The sequence below is a fragment of the Erpetoichthys calabaricus genome, chromosome 2, assembly GCF_900747795.2.
Source record: "Erpetoichthys calabaricus chromosome 2, fErpCal1.3, whole genome shotgun sequence".
Classification (NCBI taxonomy): domain Eukaryota; kingdom Metazoa; phylum Chordata; class Cladistia; order Polypteriformes; family Polypteridae; genus Erpetoichthys; species Erpetoichthys calabaricus.
Genome location: NC_041395.2, coordinates 321,680,351 through 321,695,484, shown reverse-complemented (window position 1 = coordinate 321,695,484; position 15,134 = coordinate 321,680,351). Strand labels below are relative to the sequence as shown.

Sequence of the window (15,134 nt, the reverse complement as noted above, 5' to 3'; positions counted from 1 at the left end):
TGGTGGACGATGATTCCCCAACCTGGTGCAAGGCTCCATGGGAGATGGAGTCCTCTACAGCCTGGTTGGGGGCTTGGATGGCCACCAGGTGGAGCTGCATGGACTTTCCAGCCCAGCTGGTCGACTCGTCAGCCCCACCCGGAAGGTCAAGTAGGACCAGGTAATCAAGCACCTGGAACGCTCCCGGGTGGGGTATAAAAAAGGCCAGCCACCACCACTCGGGAGAGCCAGAGTCGGGAGGAGGACGAGGACGAGGACGACGACGACGACGACTAAGCCTGAGGAGGAGTGGTGGTGCTGAGGTGGATAGAGAGAGAGTAATTGTGAGTGTATTTGGGACTGTGTTGGGCCTGTGGGACACGGGGAAGACGTGCCCCACGGCTGAAGAAATAATAAAGCGTCTTTTATTTAAGTACGTGCCTCTGCCTGAGTCTGTGCCGGGTCGGGCGCTATAGAGCGCCTTTTACACTTGTTACGATTAAAAGCAGCAGGGGTTGTGAAATGCTGATGCACTGGTTCTCTTCTGCTTGTGGTCAAGCCTCAGGGAGGACTTTATAAATCAGAAACAACTAGATGATGCAGATGCAGAGGTTTTCTCACATGCCTAGTTGAACTTTCTGGAAGCTGGAAGTTCCTACCTGCAAACACAGTCTGCTGGTGTTTCATTAACTTAAACTGAGGATCTATTTGCCTTCAGTAGTGGCTATCAAAGGTGGAAAAGTGGAACATACTGTGTATAAGTTGGTGTAACCACTCCAACTCCTATGGAGCCCTGTGGGAGTATGAGGCAACGGTGTAACTCAGGGGGGGTTGCCATCTGGTGCTCCTAGGGAGATAATGCCCTGTATGTGTTTTCTCCCCTGGTCCTTCCATTAAACAGGTGTCCTGACCAGGTAGGAGCCCCAGCCGTCAACCATTTTTCTAGCATTTATTATATAAATACTGTAAATCCCATCAGTGCTAAAATCACTACTGTGACTAATGGAGCAGTAATTAATTAATCCTCGTTTAACATTTTCATATAGTGCCTTTCAAAAAGACCACTATCAAGAGGTGTTTTATAGAACAAGCCAGACTAAACCACCAAGTAATATGAGAAAATGATAAATGAATTAAAAAAACAAAACTTAGAAAAGTACATATGAAGTAGATCTTGAACAATTCCTTTAATCAGCTTCTCATTCACTAGATAGATAGATAGATAGATAGATAGATAGATAGATAGATAGATAGATACTTTATTAATCCCAGGGGGAAATTCACATACTCCAGCAGCAAAAAATATTAAATTAAAGAGTAATAAAAAAAAAAAAAAAAAACGCATGGCCTCAGTGTATTACTGATTTCCACTTCTGGGCATCTGGTTAAATTCTTCCAGCCATAGATGTGAACTCTGTCATAAACAGAATTCTTCATAATATTTATTGCTAAGTACAGATAAAAAAAGAATGCTAAAAGAAAAAAACAAAATCTTCACGAGACCTTGACAAGCTTCAAGTGTGAGTTATTTCTTCTAAGTACAGACAGTGCTGCCTTTAATATGTTATCCCTTAATCTCAGCCTCCGAGATCAATCAATAATGATTCTCAGATGGAAGGCTTCACTCTATGAAACATCTCCGTAATTTCTCTGCCAGACAAATGTTGACCTTGGATTCAGTGGAGACCCAAATGCGTTATGAAAATGGCATGTTGGCAGTCTCTCTGCTAAAAAGTAATTTGATAAGCAGCATGGACTTTAGATACACTTGACATCTTCTCTGGTTCTCTACTTCCTCATTATTTCTTTAAAACAGGCAAATCTGAAATGCATAGTCAACACAGGAGGATACTTTATCACAGAAAAACGTTAAATGTTTAACATCTCTGTGTTACTTGTCATACACGTGCGAGTAGGAGGCAGCTAAAGGGTCTGAGTAATGGTAATAAAACATCTGACCAGGGGGCGGCGGAGTGTGCTGACTGTCTTTCTCAGTTCCCTACAGACCTTTTCCGGGAAATCCTGCAAGGTTCCGGCGCCTCAGAAGACATCACTTCCGGAGACGGCCCCTTTGCCGATGTCACTTCCAAAGCCAGCCCCTTTGCTGACATCACTTCTGAAGCTGGCCCCTTTGCTGACATCACTTCTGAAGCTGGCCCTTTTGATGACATCATTTCCTCTACGGGCCTTTAAAGCCTCCATCTTTGTCTATTGTAGTCAGTTCAGTTGTGGACTCTGATACACTAAGCAAAAAAATCTAGAATTACCAAACCTGCTTAATCTGTTTCAGGGTCAATGGAGGCCTATTTTGCTATAACTGGGCTTAATGCAGGAATCAACACTTGTGGAGTAACAATGTATGTAACAAAATCAAAGAATGTATTTTTCATAAAGGAAAAATGAGCATGTATCCAGTGTGCTTAATGTCATTTAAATGTTTGGGGCATTTCATTCAAAACCAGAAGTGATTACTGAAAGTGAGTCTTTGCTCTTCTTGATGATGTTGTGTTTTGTGTTTATTTGGATGGGCATTGCCATGTTAGGACATTTTTTTGAATGGTGATGCTCTTTATGGATGCTATGCCCATTGTGTTGGTCAGGTGACACGGAGGCCACATGATGTATTGTCTCATATTGGCCTGTTTATGCACTGTAAGATGGTGACACAAAGCTTCTGATTTCTTTCTTAAAGCTCTCAGGGTTCTCATGTAAGTTTTTGAGTGCTAAACGTGCCTCTTACTTTAACCCTTTAACCTCTGCCTCATTTTAGATTTAAATGGCCATAATGTCATCCTGCTTCACTCAATATTCATGTTCCACCCATCAAAACAGTGGTCAGACATTTCTGTTTCAGAATGTTGTACACGTATGTTGTAGCAGAATAAGTTACAACATTCAAAATGCAAAAGTTTTAGCAAAAAATGCAATTTAAATGTAACTCTAAATTCTAAAAATTGTCATAAACCCCTCAACTGAACTGTTGTGAGTCCCTTCACCCACCCATGTTCCTCTTAATAGAAAAGGAAACAACTCTTTACTACTCTCAAAGTTTTACTCTGGTTGTTGGCCTTCCTCTCTTTCTCTTGGGTGGGGGTGCAATTGAATTTAGTCTTGTTAAGTTTGACTTGATTGTATGGAACGTTACATGCTTTTAATAAATTCAATAAAAGATAAAAAAAAAATGGAAACAACTGTGCCATGCATTCATCATTTGTAAATCACACACACAAATCAAAATAAAACTAAAGTTTCTCTGAATGATATTCCTCACAGGACCACCTAGCACATCTCCTTTGTGTTTCGCTGCTACATCTTAAAAGGAGCCTTGGAACTCCGTACTGACAATTTTCAATCCAATATCCTATTGTCTCTTGAACTCCTTTTCTGGAACAGTCATTATTATTGGTCAAACACAAATTAAACATTCAATAAGTAAATTATGATAACAAACCACATTTTTAAAGAAAAATGTTTGATCATGCTTGTCTACTTTATGAACACAAGGAAAATGGTACTTAATAAGACTTAATTTTCATCATCATACATTTGTATACATTTTTTAAAATAATAGGAGAACAAGTGGCAAGTAGCTGCTCGTATTAACTATCTCGCAGGCAGATTTTTTTCTCCTCATAATGGATTGCTTACACATCCCTATATAACTCTGAGCTATTTTGTACCTTTATCATGGAATTAGTAGATAAAAAGAAGAGAGTCATCTGTGTTCTGGGTTTAAGATCAAAAATATTAATTAATTTTAAAAACCTACTTATTTTAGTTATGCATACAAGACTGGAGGAATCCTGACTGGAACATCCATCCACGGCAGAGCATTTTTACACCCTCACACTCATGGCAGGCTATTTAAGAGTCACTTATCAACTTAAACTTAATGGAATCTGGGAGGATACCTGAGAGATATGGAGCCTGTAGTATTTTTGATGATCAAAACTTGCATTAAATACACAAAATCTCTTCCATTTTCAAATATTATTATTCCAAGAAAGGCACCCTATCACATCAGTACTGGGTGCAAACCATAAACTAACAGCCTAACCTTTCAGAGAATACTTGTCCAGGGCTGTGCACACTCATGCACATAACCACACTATCAGCAAGTGAATTTAGTGTTTACTATTCATGCAATAAACATTTTTGGGGATGTTAAAGGAAAACCAGAGAGCATGGAGAAAAAACACACTCTAACAATGTTTCAGGTAAACAAAAAAAAAAATAATGCAACAGTCTGCAACAAGCTTCTTAAGTTATATCAACTTCTGTTAAAATTAAGTAGGTCCAAAACACATCAGTGAGTAAGGTGAATTAGCTTTTGCTTTACATTTAAAAGTATTTTTAATTATTGTGTACTTAATAATTAGCAGTAAGTACCCAAATTGTTTATGTTGGCTACACTAAAAAGTTAAGATGTTCCAAAGTACTCCTTTTTCAGTACACAAAATTACAATGAGCTTCATTTATCCCTTCCTGGATGTGATTCTGGTCTCCTTATTGTGAGGTAGTGGTGCTACCACCACACTACTCTGCTGCCCCTTTTATGTGTGAAGTACTTAGGAAATATAAGTAGGAATATAAGTTTCTAAGTTGACGGTGGCGCAGTGGGTAGTGCTGCTGCCTCGCAGTTAGGAGACCCGGGTTCACTTTCCAGGTCCTCCCTGTGTGGAGTTTGCATGTTCTCCCTGTGTCTGCATGGGTTTCCTCCGGGTACTCTGGTTTCCTCCCACAGTCCATAGACATGCAGGTTAGGTGCATTGGCAATCCTAAATTGTCCCTAGTGTGTGTGTGTGTGCGTGTGTGCGCGCGCGCGCGTGTGCCCTGCAGTGGGCTGGTGCCCTGCCCGGGGTTTCTTTCCTGCCTTGTGCCCTGTGTTGGCTGGGATTGGCTCCAGCAGACCCCCCTGACCCTGTAGTTAGGATAATGGATGGATGGAAGTGAACTTGTGACTTCATCATAAAAATGTTATCCATTACATCATAAACATCACTTTGATCAAATCACTTTGTTTGTAAATAAAGTCATGAGTGTTTCTACACTACAGACTGTGTTGTGCAGCAGACAGGTAACATGCCATAAACTTAAGTAGACATGTGAAGTGTTTGGCAACTTAGAAATTCCATTTCAAATGTAGATGGAGAGAAATCATGTCCCCCAGCCAACTTGATTAAGTTACCTCAATTTTTTTTTTTATGAGTGAATTAATGTAATGGAGTTCAAGTTACTTATAATAGCAAGTTGAAGTACAATGTAATTACTATTATTATTGTGTCATATTTAAAAGACACTAACCACGTTCTCCGGTTGTTTGACAGCTTTAGGTTTCACAGTCCCAACTGCTTTATCTTTACCATGGACATTACCTACATTATCTACAGCGCATCTTCAACCTGAGCCTGGAACAGGGGAAAGTCCCGAGGCTTTGGAAAACATCTTGCATCACCTCAGTCCCAAAGGTATCACATCCTGGTGAGCTGAATGACTTCCGGCCTGTCGCTCTAACATCACATGTGATGAAGACCATGGAGCGGCTGCTGCTTCACCATCTGAGGCCACAGGTCCAACACGCCCTCGACCCTCTGCAGTTCGCATACCAGGAGAAGGTGGGAGCGGAAGATGCCATCATCTATATGCTACATCGATCCCTCTCCCACTTGGACAGAGGCAGTGGTGCTGTAAGAATTATGTTTCTAGACTTCTCTAGCGCCTTCAACACCATCCAACCTCTGCTCCTTAGGGACAAGCTGACAGAGATGGGAGTAGAGTCATACCTAGTGGCATGGATCGTGGACTATCTTACAAACAGACCTCAGTATGTGCGTCTCGGGAATTGCAGATCTGACATTGTGGTCAGCAACACAGGAGCGCTGCAGGGGACTGTACTTTCTCCGGTCCTATTCAGCCTATATACATCGGACTTCCAATATAACTCAGAGTCCTGCCACGTGCAAAAGTTTGCTGACGACACTGCTATCGTGGGCTGCATCAGGAGTGGGCAGGAGGAGGAGTATAGAAACCTCATCAAGGACTTTGTTAAATGGTGCGACTTAAACCACCTACACCTGAACACCAGCAAAACCAAGGAACTGGTGGTGGATTTTAGGAGACCCAGGCCCCTCATGGACCCCGTGATCATCAGAGGTGACTGTGTGCAGAGGGTGCAGACCTATAAATACCTAGGAGTGCAGCTGGACGATAAATTAGACTGGACTGCCAATACTGATTCTCTGTGCAAGAAAGGACAGAGCTGCCTGTACTTCCTTAGAAGACTGGCATCCTTCAACATCTGCAGTAAGATGCTGCAGATGTTCTATCAGATGGTTGTGGCGAGTGCCCTCTTCTACGCAGTGGTGTGCTGGGGAGGCAGCATTAAGAAGAAGGATGCCTCATGCCTGGACAAACTGGTGAGGAAGGCAGGCTCTATTGTTGGCATAGAGCTGGACGGTCTGACATCCGTAGCAGAGCAACGGGCACTCAGCAGGCTCCTATCAATTATGGAGAATCCACTACATCCATTAAACAGTGTCATCTCCAGACAGAGGAGCAGTTTCAGTGACAGACTGCTGTCACTGTCCTGCTCCACTGACAGACTGAGAAGATCATTCCTCCCCCAAACTATGCGACTCTTCAATTCCACCAGAGGGGGTAAACGTTGAACATTATTCAAGTTATTGTCTGTTTTTTTATCTGCATTTTTTATTACGCTTTAATTTAATATTTTTGCTGCTGGAATATGTGAATTTCCCCCTGGGATTAATAAAGTATCTATCTATCTATCTATCTATCTATCTATCTATCTATCTATCTATCTATCTATCTATCTATCTATCTATCTATCTATCTATCTATCTATCTATCTATCTATCTATCTATCTATCTATCTACCTCTCTGTACAAAATCACTCCTCATGATGAAGGTCTCATCATGCTCACACAGGCATTCAACAGACGTCCAAGTCCAGGATTCTCACACGAACACACTCATCAGACTGGCAAAGCTGGTTCTTACCCTCAATGACTTCTCTTTTGATAACTTTTTTTTTGCCAGGTCAGTATGGTTGCAATGGGTACTAGAATGGGACCTGGCTATGTCAACACCTTTATCAGTTGGGTAGAGCAGCGTTTCTTTTCTTCCCATTTAGGCTTTGTACTAGACCTGTACAAATGATACAGTATATTATCAATTGTGTTGGAGCTTTATAGGTTTACGAGGTGAGACACAAAAATAACTGGACTGGGCTTGGTGCTTTCCTGGAAAACCATTTTGAGGTTGGCTGGATGTGAATCATAGAACTATATCCCCTACTACATGCCCTATCAAACTGCTGACTGGCTAGGTTAATCCTGTGAATTGCCCAGTCAGTATTTGCACAGCAATCGCTACACGAGTTGTCACGATAATGTCGGGTGAAAAAAACTGAACAGCCAATCAACATCAAATTTCTCGCAAATTTTCTCTTTTTCTGTAAAGCAGTTTTTCACTGACAAAAACATTCCTGTCCTTGATCATCCTCCCTATTCACCCGATTTAGCTCCCTGTGATTTTTTACTTGTTCCCGAAAATCAAAAGTAACCTGAAGGGAACACATTTTTCTTCAATGGATGAAGTGAAGGGGCTATATAAGTAAGAATATAAGTTTCTAAGTTGACAAAATTTCACACATTTATGTGGTTCCAAATAATTTTATTACATTATTTAACATTATTAAGTTAACTTGTGGGCGGCACGGTGGCGCAGTGGGTAGCGCTGCTGCCTTGCAGTTAGGAGACCCGGGTTCGCTTCCTGGATCCTCCCTGTGTGGAGTTTGCATGTTCTCCCCGTGTCTACATGGGTTTCCTCCGGGTACTCTGGTTTCCTCCCACAGTCCAAAGACATGCAGGTTAGGTGCATTGGCGATTTTAAATTGTCCCTAGTGTGTGCTTCGTGTGTGGGTGTGGGTGTGTGTGCCCTACGGTGGGCTGGCGCCCTGCCCTGGGTTTATTTCCTGCCTTGCGTCTTGTGTTAGCTGGGATTGGCTCCAGCAGACCCCCGTGACCCTGTAGTTAGGATATAGTGGGTTGGATAACGGATGGATGGATGGATGAAGTGAAGACAAAAACAGCAAGCCTGTTGAAGAGCCTCAAGCAAGAAGACTTCCAGCACTGTTTCAATCAATGGAAGATACGCATGGATCGGGAGGGGGAGTAAATAGAAGGTGACAATGTTTAGAATACTGTAATTCATCAATATATTTTTTTTTACCAATTTGGTTATTTTTGTGTCTCACGTTGTATAGCTAGGATATAGCGGGTTGGATGATGACTGATTGACTGACCTTGTATAGTTGATATTTCTGCCACAACTCTTTAGATATCAGTCTTTCTATCAGCTTTCTAGGACTTGAGAACCTCTGGCTATTACAAGCTAACTGACTCTCACAGTTACCTTCTCTACAGCTCCTTCCATCCCTGGCATACTAAAAACTCTCAACCTCTTTAGCTGTTTTTTAGACTCTGTCTTCTCTGCAGTGATGAGGTGGACTTCTGCAGTGAAGCACTCAGAATAAGGAATTTCTACATTGATGGAGGATACCCTTTTCATATTGTGGACAGGGCCCTCAATCAAACCCTTCAGTAGACTTTGTAATATCCACTCTAAGAGGAACCCCAATAATGAAAAAAAATCCTACTGGTTTCTCCAGTTCCACCCTAACACTCTCACTTCTCACCCAGAGGTCACCAAAAAAGTGTTCCCGTTTTGCAGACTGATACTTACAAAGGCTCCTTTTTTTCCTAAGCCTCCTTTGGCCTCCATTTGTCAACAGAATAACCTATGCACACTTCTCAACAACTGCTCACATCACAGAGAAGAGCCGCATCCTCCAGCGGGCGCTTTGAGCAGTAACCAGCGCCGCTGTGTCCCTCTAGTAAATTCAACATTAGACAATAAACCTCTTGCCAGTCTAAAAATCTTATTTACTGTATTTCTTCTAGGAAGTGTTCAGCCATCTATATAGTTAAAGCAGGGAGACCGCTAGCAGACTGTTTCAGGGAGCATGTTTGAGTCGTTTAATTTAAAGCCTTTATAAAGCCTATTATAGATCACGGATTGGCACCAGCAGACCCCCGTGACCCTGTGTTCAGATTCAGCGGGTTGGAAAATGGATGGATTATAGATCACTTCATATCCCTTGATCATAGCCACACTGATGTCTCTGTGTTCTTTCACAGGGCTTCAAAGACTCTTTTCAAAGAAAACCAAATGTAGATAAACTCATTCTCACACTGGGGACAGACATTTTTCCATGTCTCAGTGACAGACAATCTTTTTAACCTGTTCCATTCTCTAATGGCAATATTTTCTCACCTACTCTCACCTTTCATCTGTCCTGGCTTTGTTTCCTTCTTTCCATCCTTTAAAAATTACCTGTGTTTTCCTGATAATGATTGTACAGTTGAAACATTATGTTTTTCACCTTTTTTTCTTTTCAGTGTGGAAATAACCTTTAACATTTTTTTTCCTTTGCAGATGCACGTTAACGCAACCCTATAGTAACCCTATTATTATTGTGTCAGTGCAACACACAGTATTAAATAAAGCTTGTAATTCAGAAAGTTTAACAAACCCATAAATTTGAGTTGTTATCTTGCAACCATGCATTTATTTGAGTATTGGATAGACATTTCCTGAATTAATATTTTGAGTACAAGTGAATCAGGGAGAATATGCAGACTCTACAGTGATAGGGCTTGGACCAGTAGAATATTGTATTCTGGAGATGTACAGCAGTTACAGTTAGTACATGAATGTTGGATTCTGGAGATATACTGTACATTACAGTAGTTGCAGTTACCAGTTGAACTGATAAGTGACCTTAAATACTGTACTAAAATCATATTAAGCAGCTGTCAATGAAAGGTTATTCATGAAGTAGCTAAATCTTGTCCACATCTCAGGGCCAAACTACGTTCACAGGTCATTTTACTCATGACATCCAAAGATTTAACAAAAAATGTAACCTTACCTAAGGTTTGCACTTATCCACGCCATTGCTTTTATTCAAACTTTTTTATATCCCAAGCTTTTGGCTTTCTAATCAGTTCAATCAACACTGACTCCACTTCTCCCAGAGAAGCGCATAAGTGGTGGTGTTCTTTAAAAACTCGTGTAGTCACGTGACGCCAACAACTGGCTCCTGCGCTGGTTTCGCGCTCATGCGCACACGTGACGCTAAGCGTGCTCGCGCGCCCTCTCCCTGTCACGCGGGCGGGGTGAGTTCGGCGGCTTGTGGATCACATGACCTAAGCCGCCGGACTTCGGCTGCCTGTGTGAAAGAGATCAGAGTTAAGAGACATACGGTGCGGAGTTGGCTGCGATGGTGAGTAGTTTGTTTTTTGAACAGGTGCTGGAATGGGCGGCTACTCGTTGGAGTTTTTGTTTTTTTTGACGTTTTGATGGATGCACCCATTTTTTTTTTTTACTCCGACAGAGTTTTGGCGACGTGAAATTGCTGGAGGCCTGATCGGAGACCTGCAGCTTGATTTGTAGAAATGACCGAGTGGTGGGTTGTGTCAGCTGGTTGCGGCTTCCTTTTCTAAACAGTCAGAAACATAACGGCATCTGGTCACTTTGCAGGAATACGTAGGGCCAATCACTGAGTGCAGGGCCATCTCTGAGCATGATACGGGTGACTTTCCAGAAAGGATTCCGCGATGTGCTCTGTGAGCCTATTCTTGAACAACTTTGTTTTTAGTTTGCTGTGGCATAATATAAAATGACATGGTTGGTGAGACAAGGAGAGTGAGAAGGGCGGCTCCGCCACTCCATGCTCGTCTGTTTGTACGTGGGCGAACAGGCTGTTTGTGTCACTGAGGTCTCGGCTACTTTCTAGACCCCTGAACCTTGTGCGTCGGCCTGCCGGACTACGCTGTAACCTTGACATCATGTGTCGGGATCAGGAACATTATCACTTGCACAAACCGTGCAATCGCCCACAAACGAGTGTTGGGTTGGGGATTGGCCAGTGGTGGTAACATGGCAGTTTATGCCCATTTGGGGTCTTTTGGCACAGACCCTGGTAGCTGGTTACATCGATCAAGGCAGGTGGTATAGCATATGTTAAATAATCGTTAACTGCTCTGCTCTGTTTAGTTTCTGAGAACTGGAAACCCCATCATCTCTTTAAATATGTCCGGGCAAGTTGTATAATTTTGGGTTTGCGCAATTATTAAACAATTGTTCTACAACGTTATCAGAGATTAGGTTGTGTATTAAAAGGCACTATATAAAATTATTTTTTAGTGTAAAGTATAAGATGGCACTACTGCCACATAACTTCTGAGTCCCCAGGTCAAGTCCTGGCCTAGGTACTGTTTGTGTGGAGTATGTACATACACGGTCTAGGTGCCTCCATAGGTTTACCTTCCACATTTCAAAAATGTGTGTGAATTGCAACTCAAAGCTGGTGCAGTGTGATTGACTGGGCGGGTCTGCAAGGGTGGCTGTAAAGTGGCTCCCTACCCAGGACTGTTTGTTCAAGTTTATTGTCATGTGTACATAGTACAACTAAATGGTTAATTGCATATATCCTCAGAATAGTGGCAGTAATAGAATACTAACAGACACATACATACACATCACAATATGCATACCAGGGATGACACAATACCAAAATTTTGGTATTTGAACCAATACTGGTGAAATTTGATAATATTCAATACCTATTTGATATCAGAACAAAAAGAAAAATGCCATTCAGCTCTTTTTATTCAAAGTACTTCCTTTATTTAAGTGAACAGTGTAACCATTTTCTGTAATCCCTATAAGTATAAAATGCAAAAATGACTGACTCACTCATCAGCAAAAACAGTATTTCCTGTTTAGTTAAAAAGCAGAAATTTGCCAGAATGGAACATCTAGGGCAGCATGTAACTGCTATGGTCAGGTCAGGTTGGGGAGCATGCACTGGTACAGCGTGTTGCCACACCCCCCCACACAACGAAACACCTCAGGATCTCTGTTGACACCCCCCCCCCGGCAAACATGTGGTCCTGTCTCACTCTCCAGAAATGATTGTCTATCTGCTGCTACTAGGTATTACGTGGGTACCCCCTTGGCCTGGTCCAGTCACGAGCCGGGACACCTTCGAGGAATTGCACCACATGGCCATAGTGCCGTAACTGATGCTCCCTCACAATGTAGATAATGTGCCTCATTCAGGACTTGGTGAACAATTGTTCATGAAACACAAAGTCTCACCAGTGGTACCCAGGGATTCACTGAAGGAGTCCAGTCTTCGTCTTAGGTCACTGGATAGTGTCCATGTCTCGCAAGTATATAGTAAAACAAGAAACAGAACTCACACTATAACATGGCGTAAGCACAAAAGCGGGATTGTGCGTACGCACAGAAAAATCCAGATGCAGGAATCTGTGCGCACGCATACTTTCACGTTCTTCCACTACATAAATCCCGATCAGCCTGAAAAGTAACGCATGTGCAAACGCCTTCTGTCCCGCCCCAACTCCTCCCAGAATTACGCCTCTTTGAATATGCAAATCAATATAACTAGCCTTCTGTGAAAAGACAATGGGAAAAGCACAGGGGAAAATATAAGAATTTCAGCGAATACCAGGTGGAGGCAAAGGAAAAACGTACTATTTGTTGGTTTAAACAGTGGTATAATCAACAAAAGAAAGTTGATCGAGTGACAGAGTGTCGGAAAAACTCGAAAGATCAAATTCAAAAAGTCTCACAGTGCCCGAAATAAAAAAGAAATCACATATCAAAGTCGCTGTGAAAAGGCGAGTCGTAGCCCACCGTCTGAGTGTCATATGAAAGCGTATTAGGGTACAAACAAAAAACATAGGCACACAGTGGGGAAAAAAGCACGAAATGTCAACTTTAATCTCGAAATTTCCACTTTAATCACGTAGTTTATTTTGCCATTAAAGTAGAACATCATAAACTTCATCTTAAAATCGTTTATTTTACTAGTTTCTCAAGTAGCATGTTAAATGCTTTGTTCTGTGTTTGATCTTCTATGTGCTCTATGTGTGTGAATCACTACGTGCTTCCGTTCTTTCTCTTTCTCCGACAGGACACAGAATGCATTACATTTGAGATATTACAGCTCTCTGAATAATTAAAATACTGAGATGTATACGTGATATCATTTTCATGATGATACGAATGAAAGCATGTTATTAAACATGGGAACACGGTGGCGCAGTGATTGTTCATATCTCACGCAAGAGGCTTGCTGCACCATGTGCGAACTTCGATGAAATAATTTATTATAGAAGTACTGTCTCTTTCAAACGTACTAACCTCCAATTCCTGTCCATACTTTTCTTTCTCCAATCGCCACACAATCAGCTCTGTAATAGACGTTAAGCCATCTGTAAGCTTAGAACGCCGATTCTTCAAAACTTTTAAGGAACATTGAAATATCTTCGTAGTACATGTTTAATTATTCTATTCGTCTATCCTTCCAGTGTCGCGTCAGCACCAGCAAGAATACAGCGCAAGGCAGGAGCTATCCTTGAACTAGCTATACGCTGCGGCACCGTGTTCTCACATGTTTAATTATTAACAATACAGATTATTTAAATGAAGTTAAAGTTTTATTTGTATACTATAAACAACATATTTTTCTGCATTTCATCTTAAAAATGATACTGTCATCATACGCGCTTTATAAAGTAGTGCAGGTTGTGCAATATTATAACTGTAGTGCAAGTTTACAGTGAGGTGATTGTACTTATAAGTACAAACAGTTCTACAAGGAGCACTTGATGGACTGATTGAGTGCGTTTATAGTTCTTGGGATGAAACTGTTTCTGAAACGTGAGGTCCGTACAGGAAAGGCTTTGACGTTTTTTGCCGTGGTTGGGGTAGTGTGTACTTGAAACTGTATACCGATCATTTTCTTTCCGATCATCTGCTGCTGTGATTCACACTCAGATACAGTGATATAAATACTCCGAGTGGTGCAGTGAGAGTAATATGGAAAAAGATGATCTGCTGTGGCAACCCTTAACGGGAACAGCAAAAAGAAGAACAAGATGCAGTGAGCGTAACAACGCTAAAGCAGATATGGTATTTGGAATATTATGGCTATTCCCTGGCCCATTATATTGCTACAGGTTAAATACAATCAGATGCATTACACTAATAAACAATATGCAGTTAATTTCAGTGTATTTATAAAGCTGCGTCAGGAATGTGGAGCTAAGAAAGAAAGGATGAGCACACAGGAACAGTAGTTTGACCATTCTGTGGACCATTATATTGTTACAGGTTAATTACAATCAGATGCATTAAATTTATAAACGATATGCGGTTAATTTCAGTGTATTTGATAAAGCCGCCGCCGTGGATGTGGATCTAAGAAAGAGTAACCACACAGGAATAGTAGCACTGCTTTGACGCTGGGTGCCGCCAGTCTGCAAAACCGAGCAGAGAAATTGCGTACGCCAAGGTATGAGTTACCGTGGAAATGTGCGTGGCTTTACGCCAAGTTTAGGTTTTATACATCGCGATTTGAGCGTGGAAAGGTTCGTACGCAACATTTCTGTGCGTACGCACCGTTTATACATGAGGCCCCAGGACTCTAAAGACTTGGACCTTCGTCCTCTTGCAAAGATATCGAGAGTGCCATACAACCTTTCCAGCAACCTCTTTACCCCATGCTCTCCCAATCCGTCTGCTATCTGTCACCAAAGACATGAATAATGCTGCCAAGGTTATTGAGGTAGACATTCTCTCTGTAGACAGGCACACTGCCGATGGCTGTGCCCAAGAGGTCATTAAAGGCCTGGATCTTGGTTTTTATCCAGGACACTCGCAAGCTCAGACACTCATACTCATTCAGTCTCTCGAGAGCCCCGATCAGATCCTCCATTGCATCATCAGCAAAGTCAAGATCTTTGAATCTTTCTTCACCAACAGATGCCCCACAGCTGCTGGAGCCCACTGCTCTGCTCAACACCCAGTCCATGCAAGCATTGAACAGAGTAGGAGCAAAAACACACCCCTGATGAACCCCAGAATCAACTGGGAGGAACGCAGAGGGAACCACTAAGAAAGGACATTTAGATAAACCAATATTAGGGGTTAAAAAAAAAAAAACTACAGTAGAATAGCTAATTACCCCAAATTT

The 15,134-nt window shown here is 41.8% G+C and overlaps 1 protein-coding gene across 1 annotated transcript in view; it reads left to right on the top strand.

The window, feature by feature from the left end:
- Positions 1-10,184: 10,184 nt before the first annotated feature.
- The window catches only part of vps26a (VPS26, retromer complex component A), a 31,863-nt gene continuing 26,913 nt past the window's right edge, over positions 10,185-15,134 (top strand). Inside the window, exon 1 of the mRNA XM_028795969.2 lies at positions 10,185-10,349. Within this exon, the coding sequence (XP_028651802.1) occupies positions 10,347-10,349 (3 nt within the window). The 5' untranslated portion in view covers positions 10,185-10,346. The remainder of the gene's footprint in view (positions 10,350-15,134) is intronic.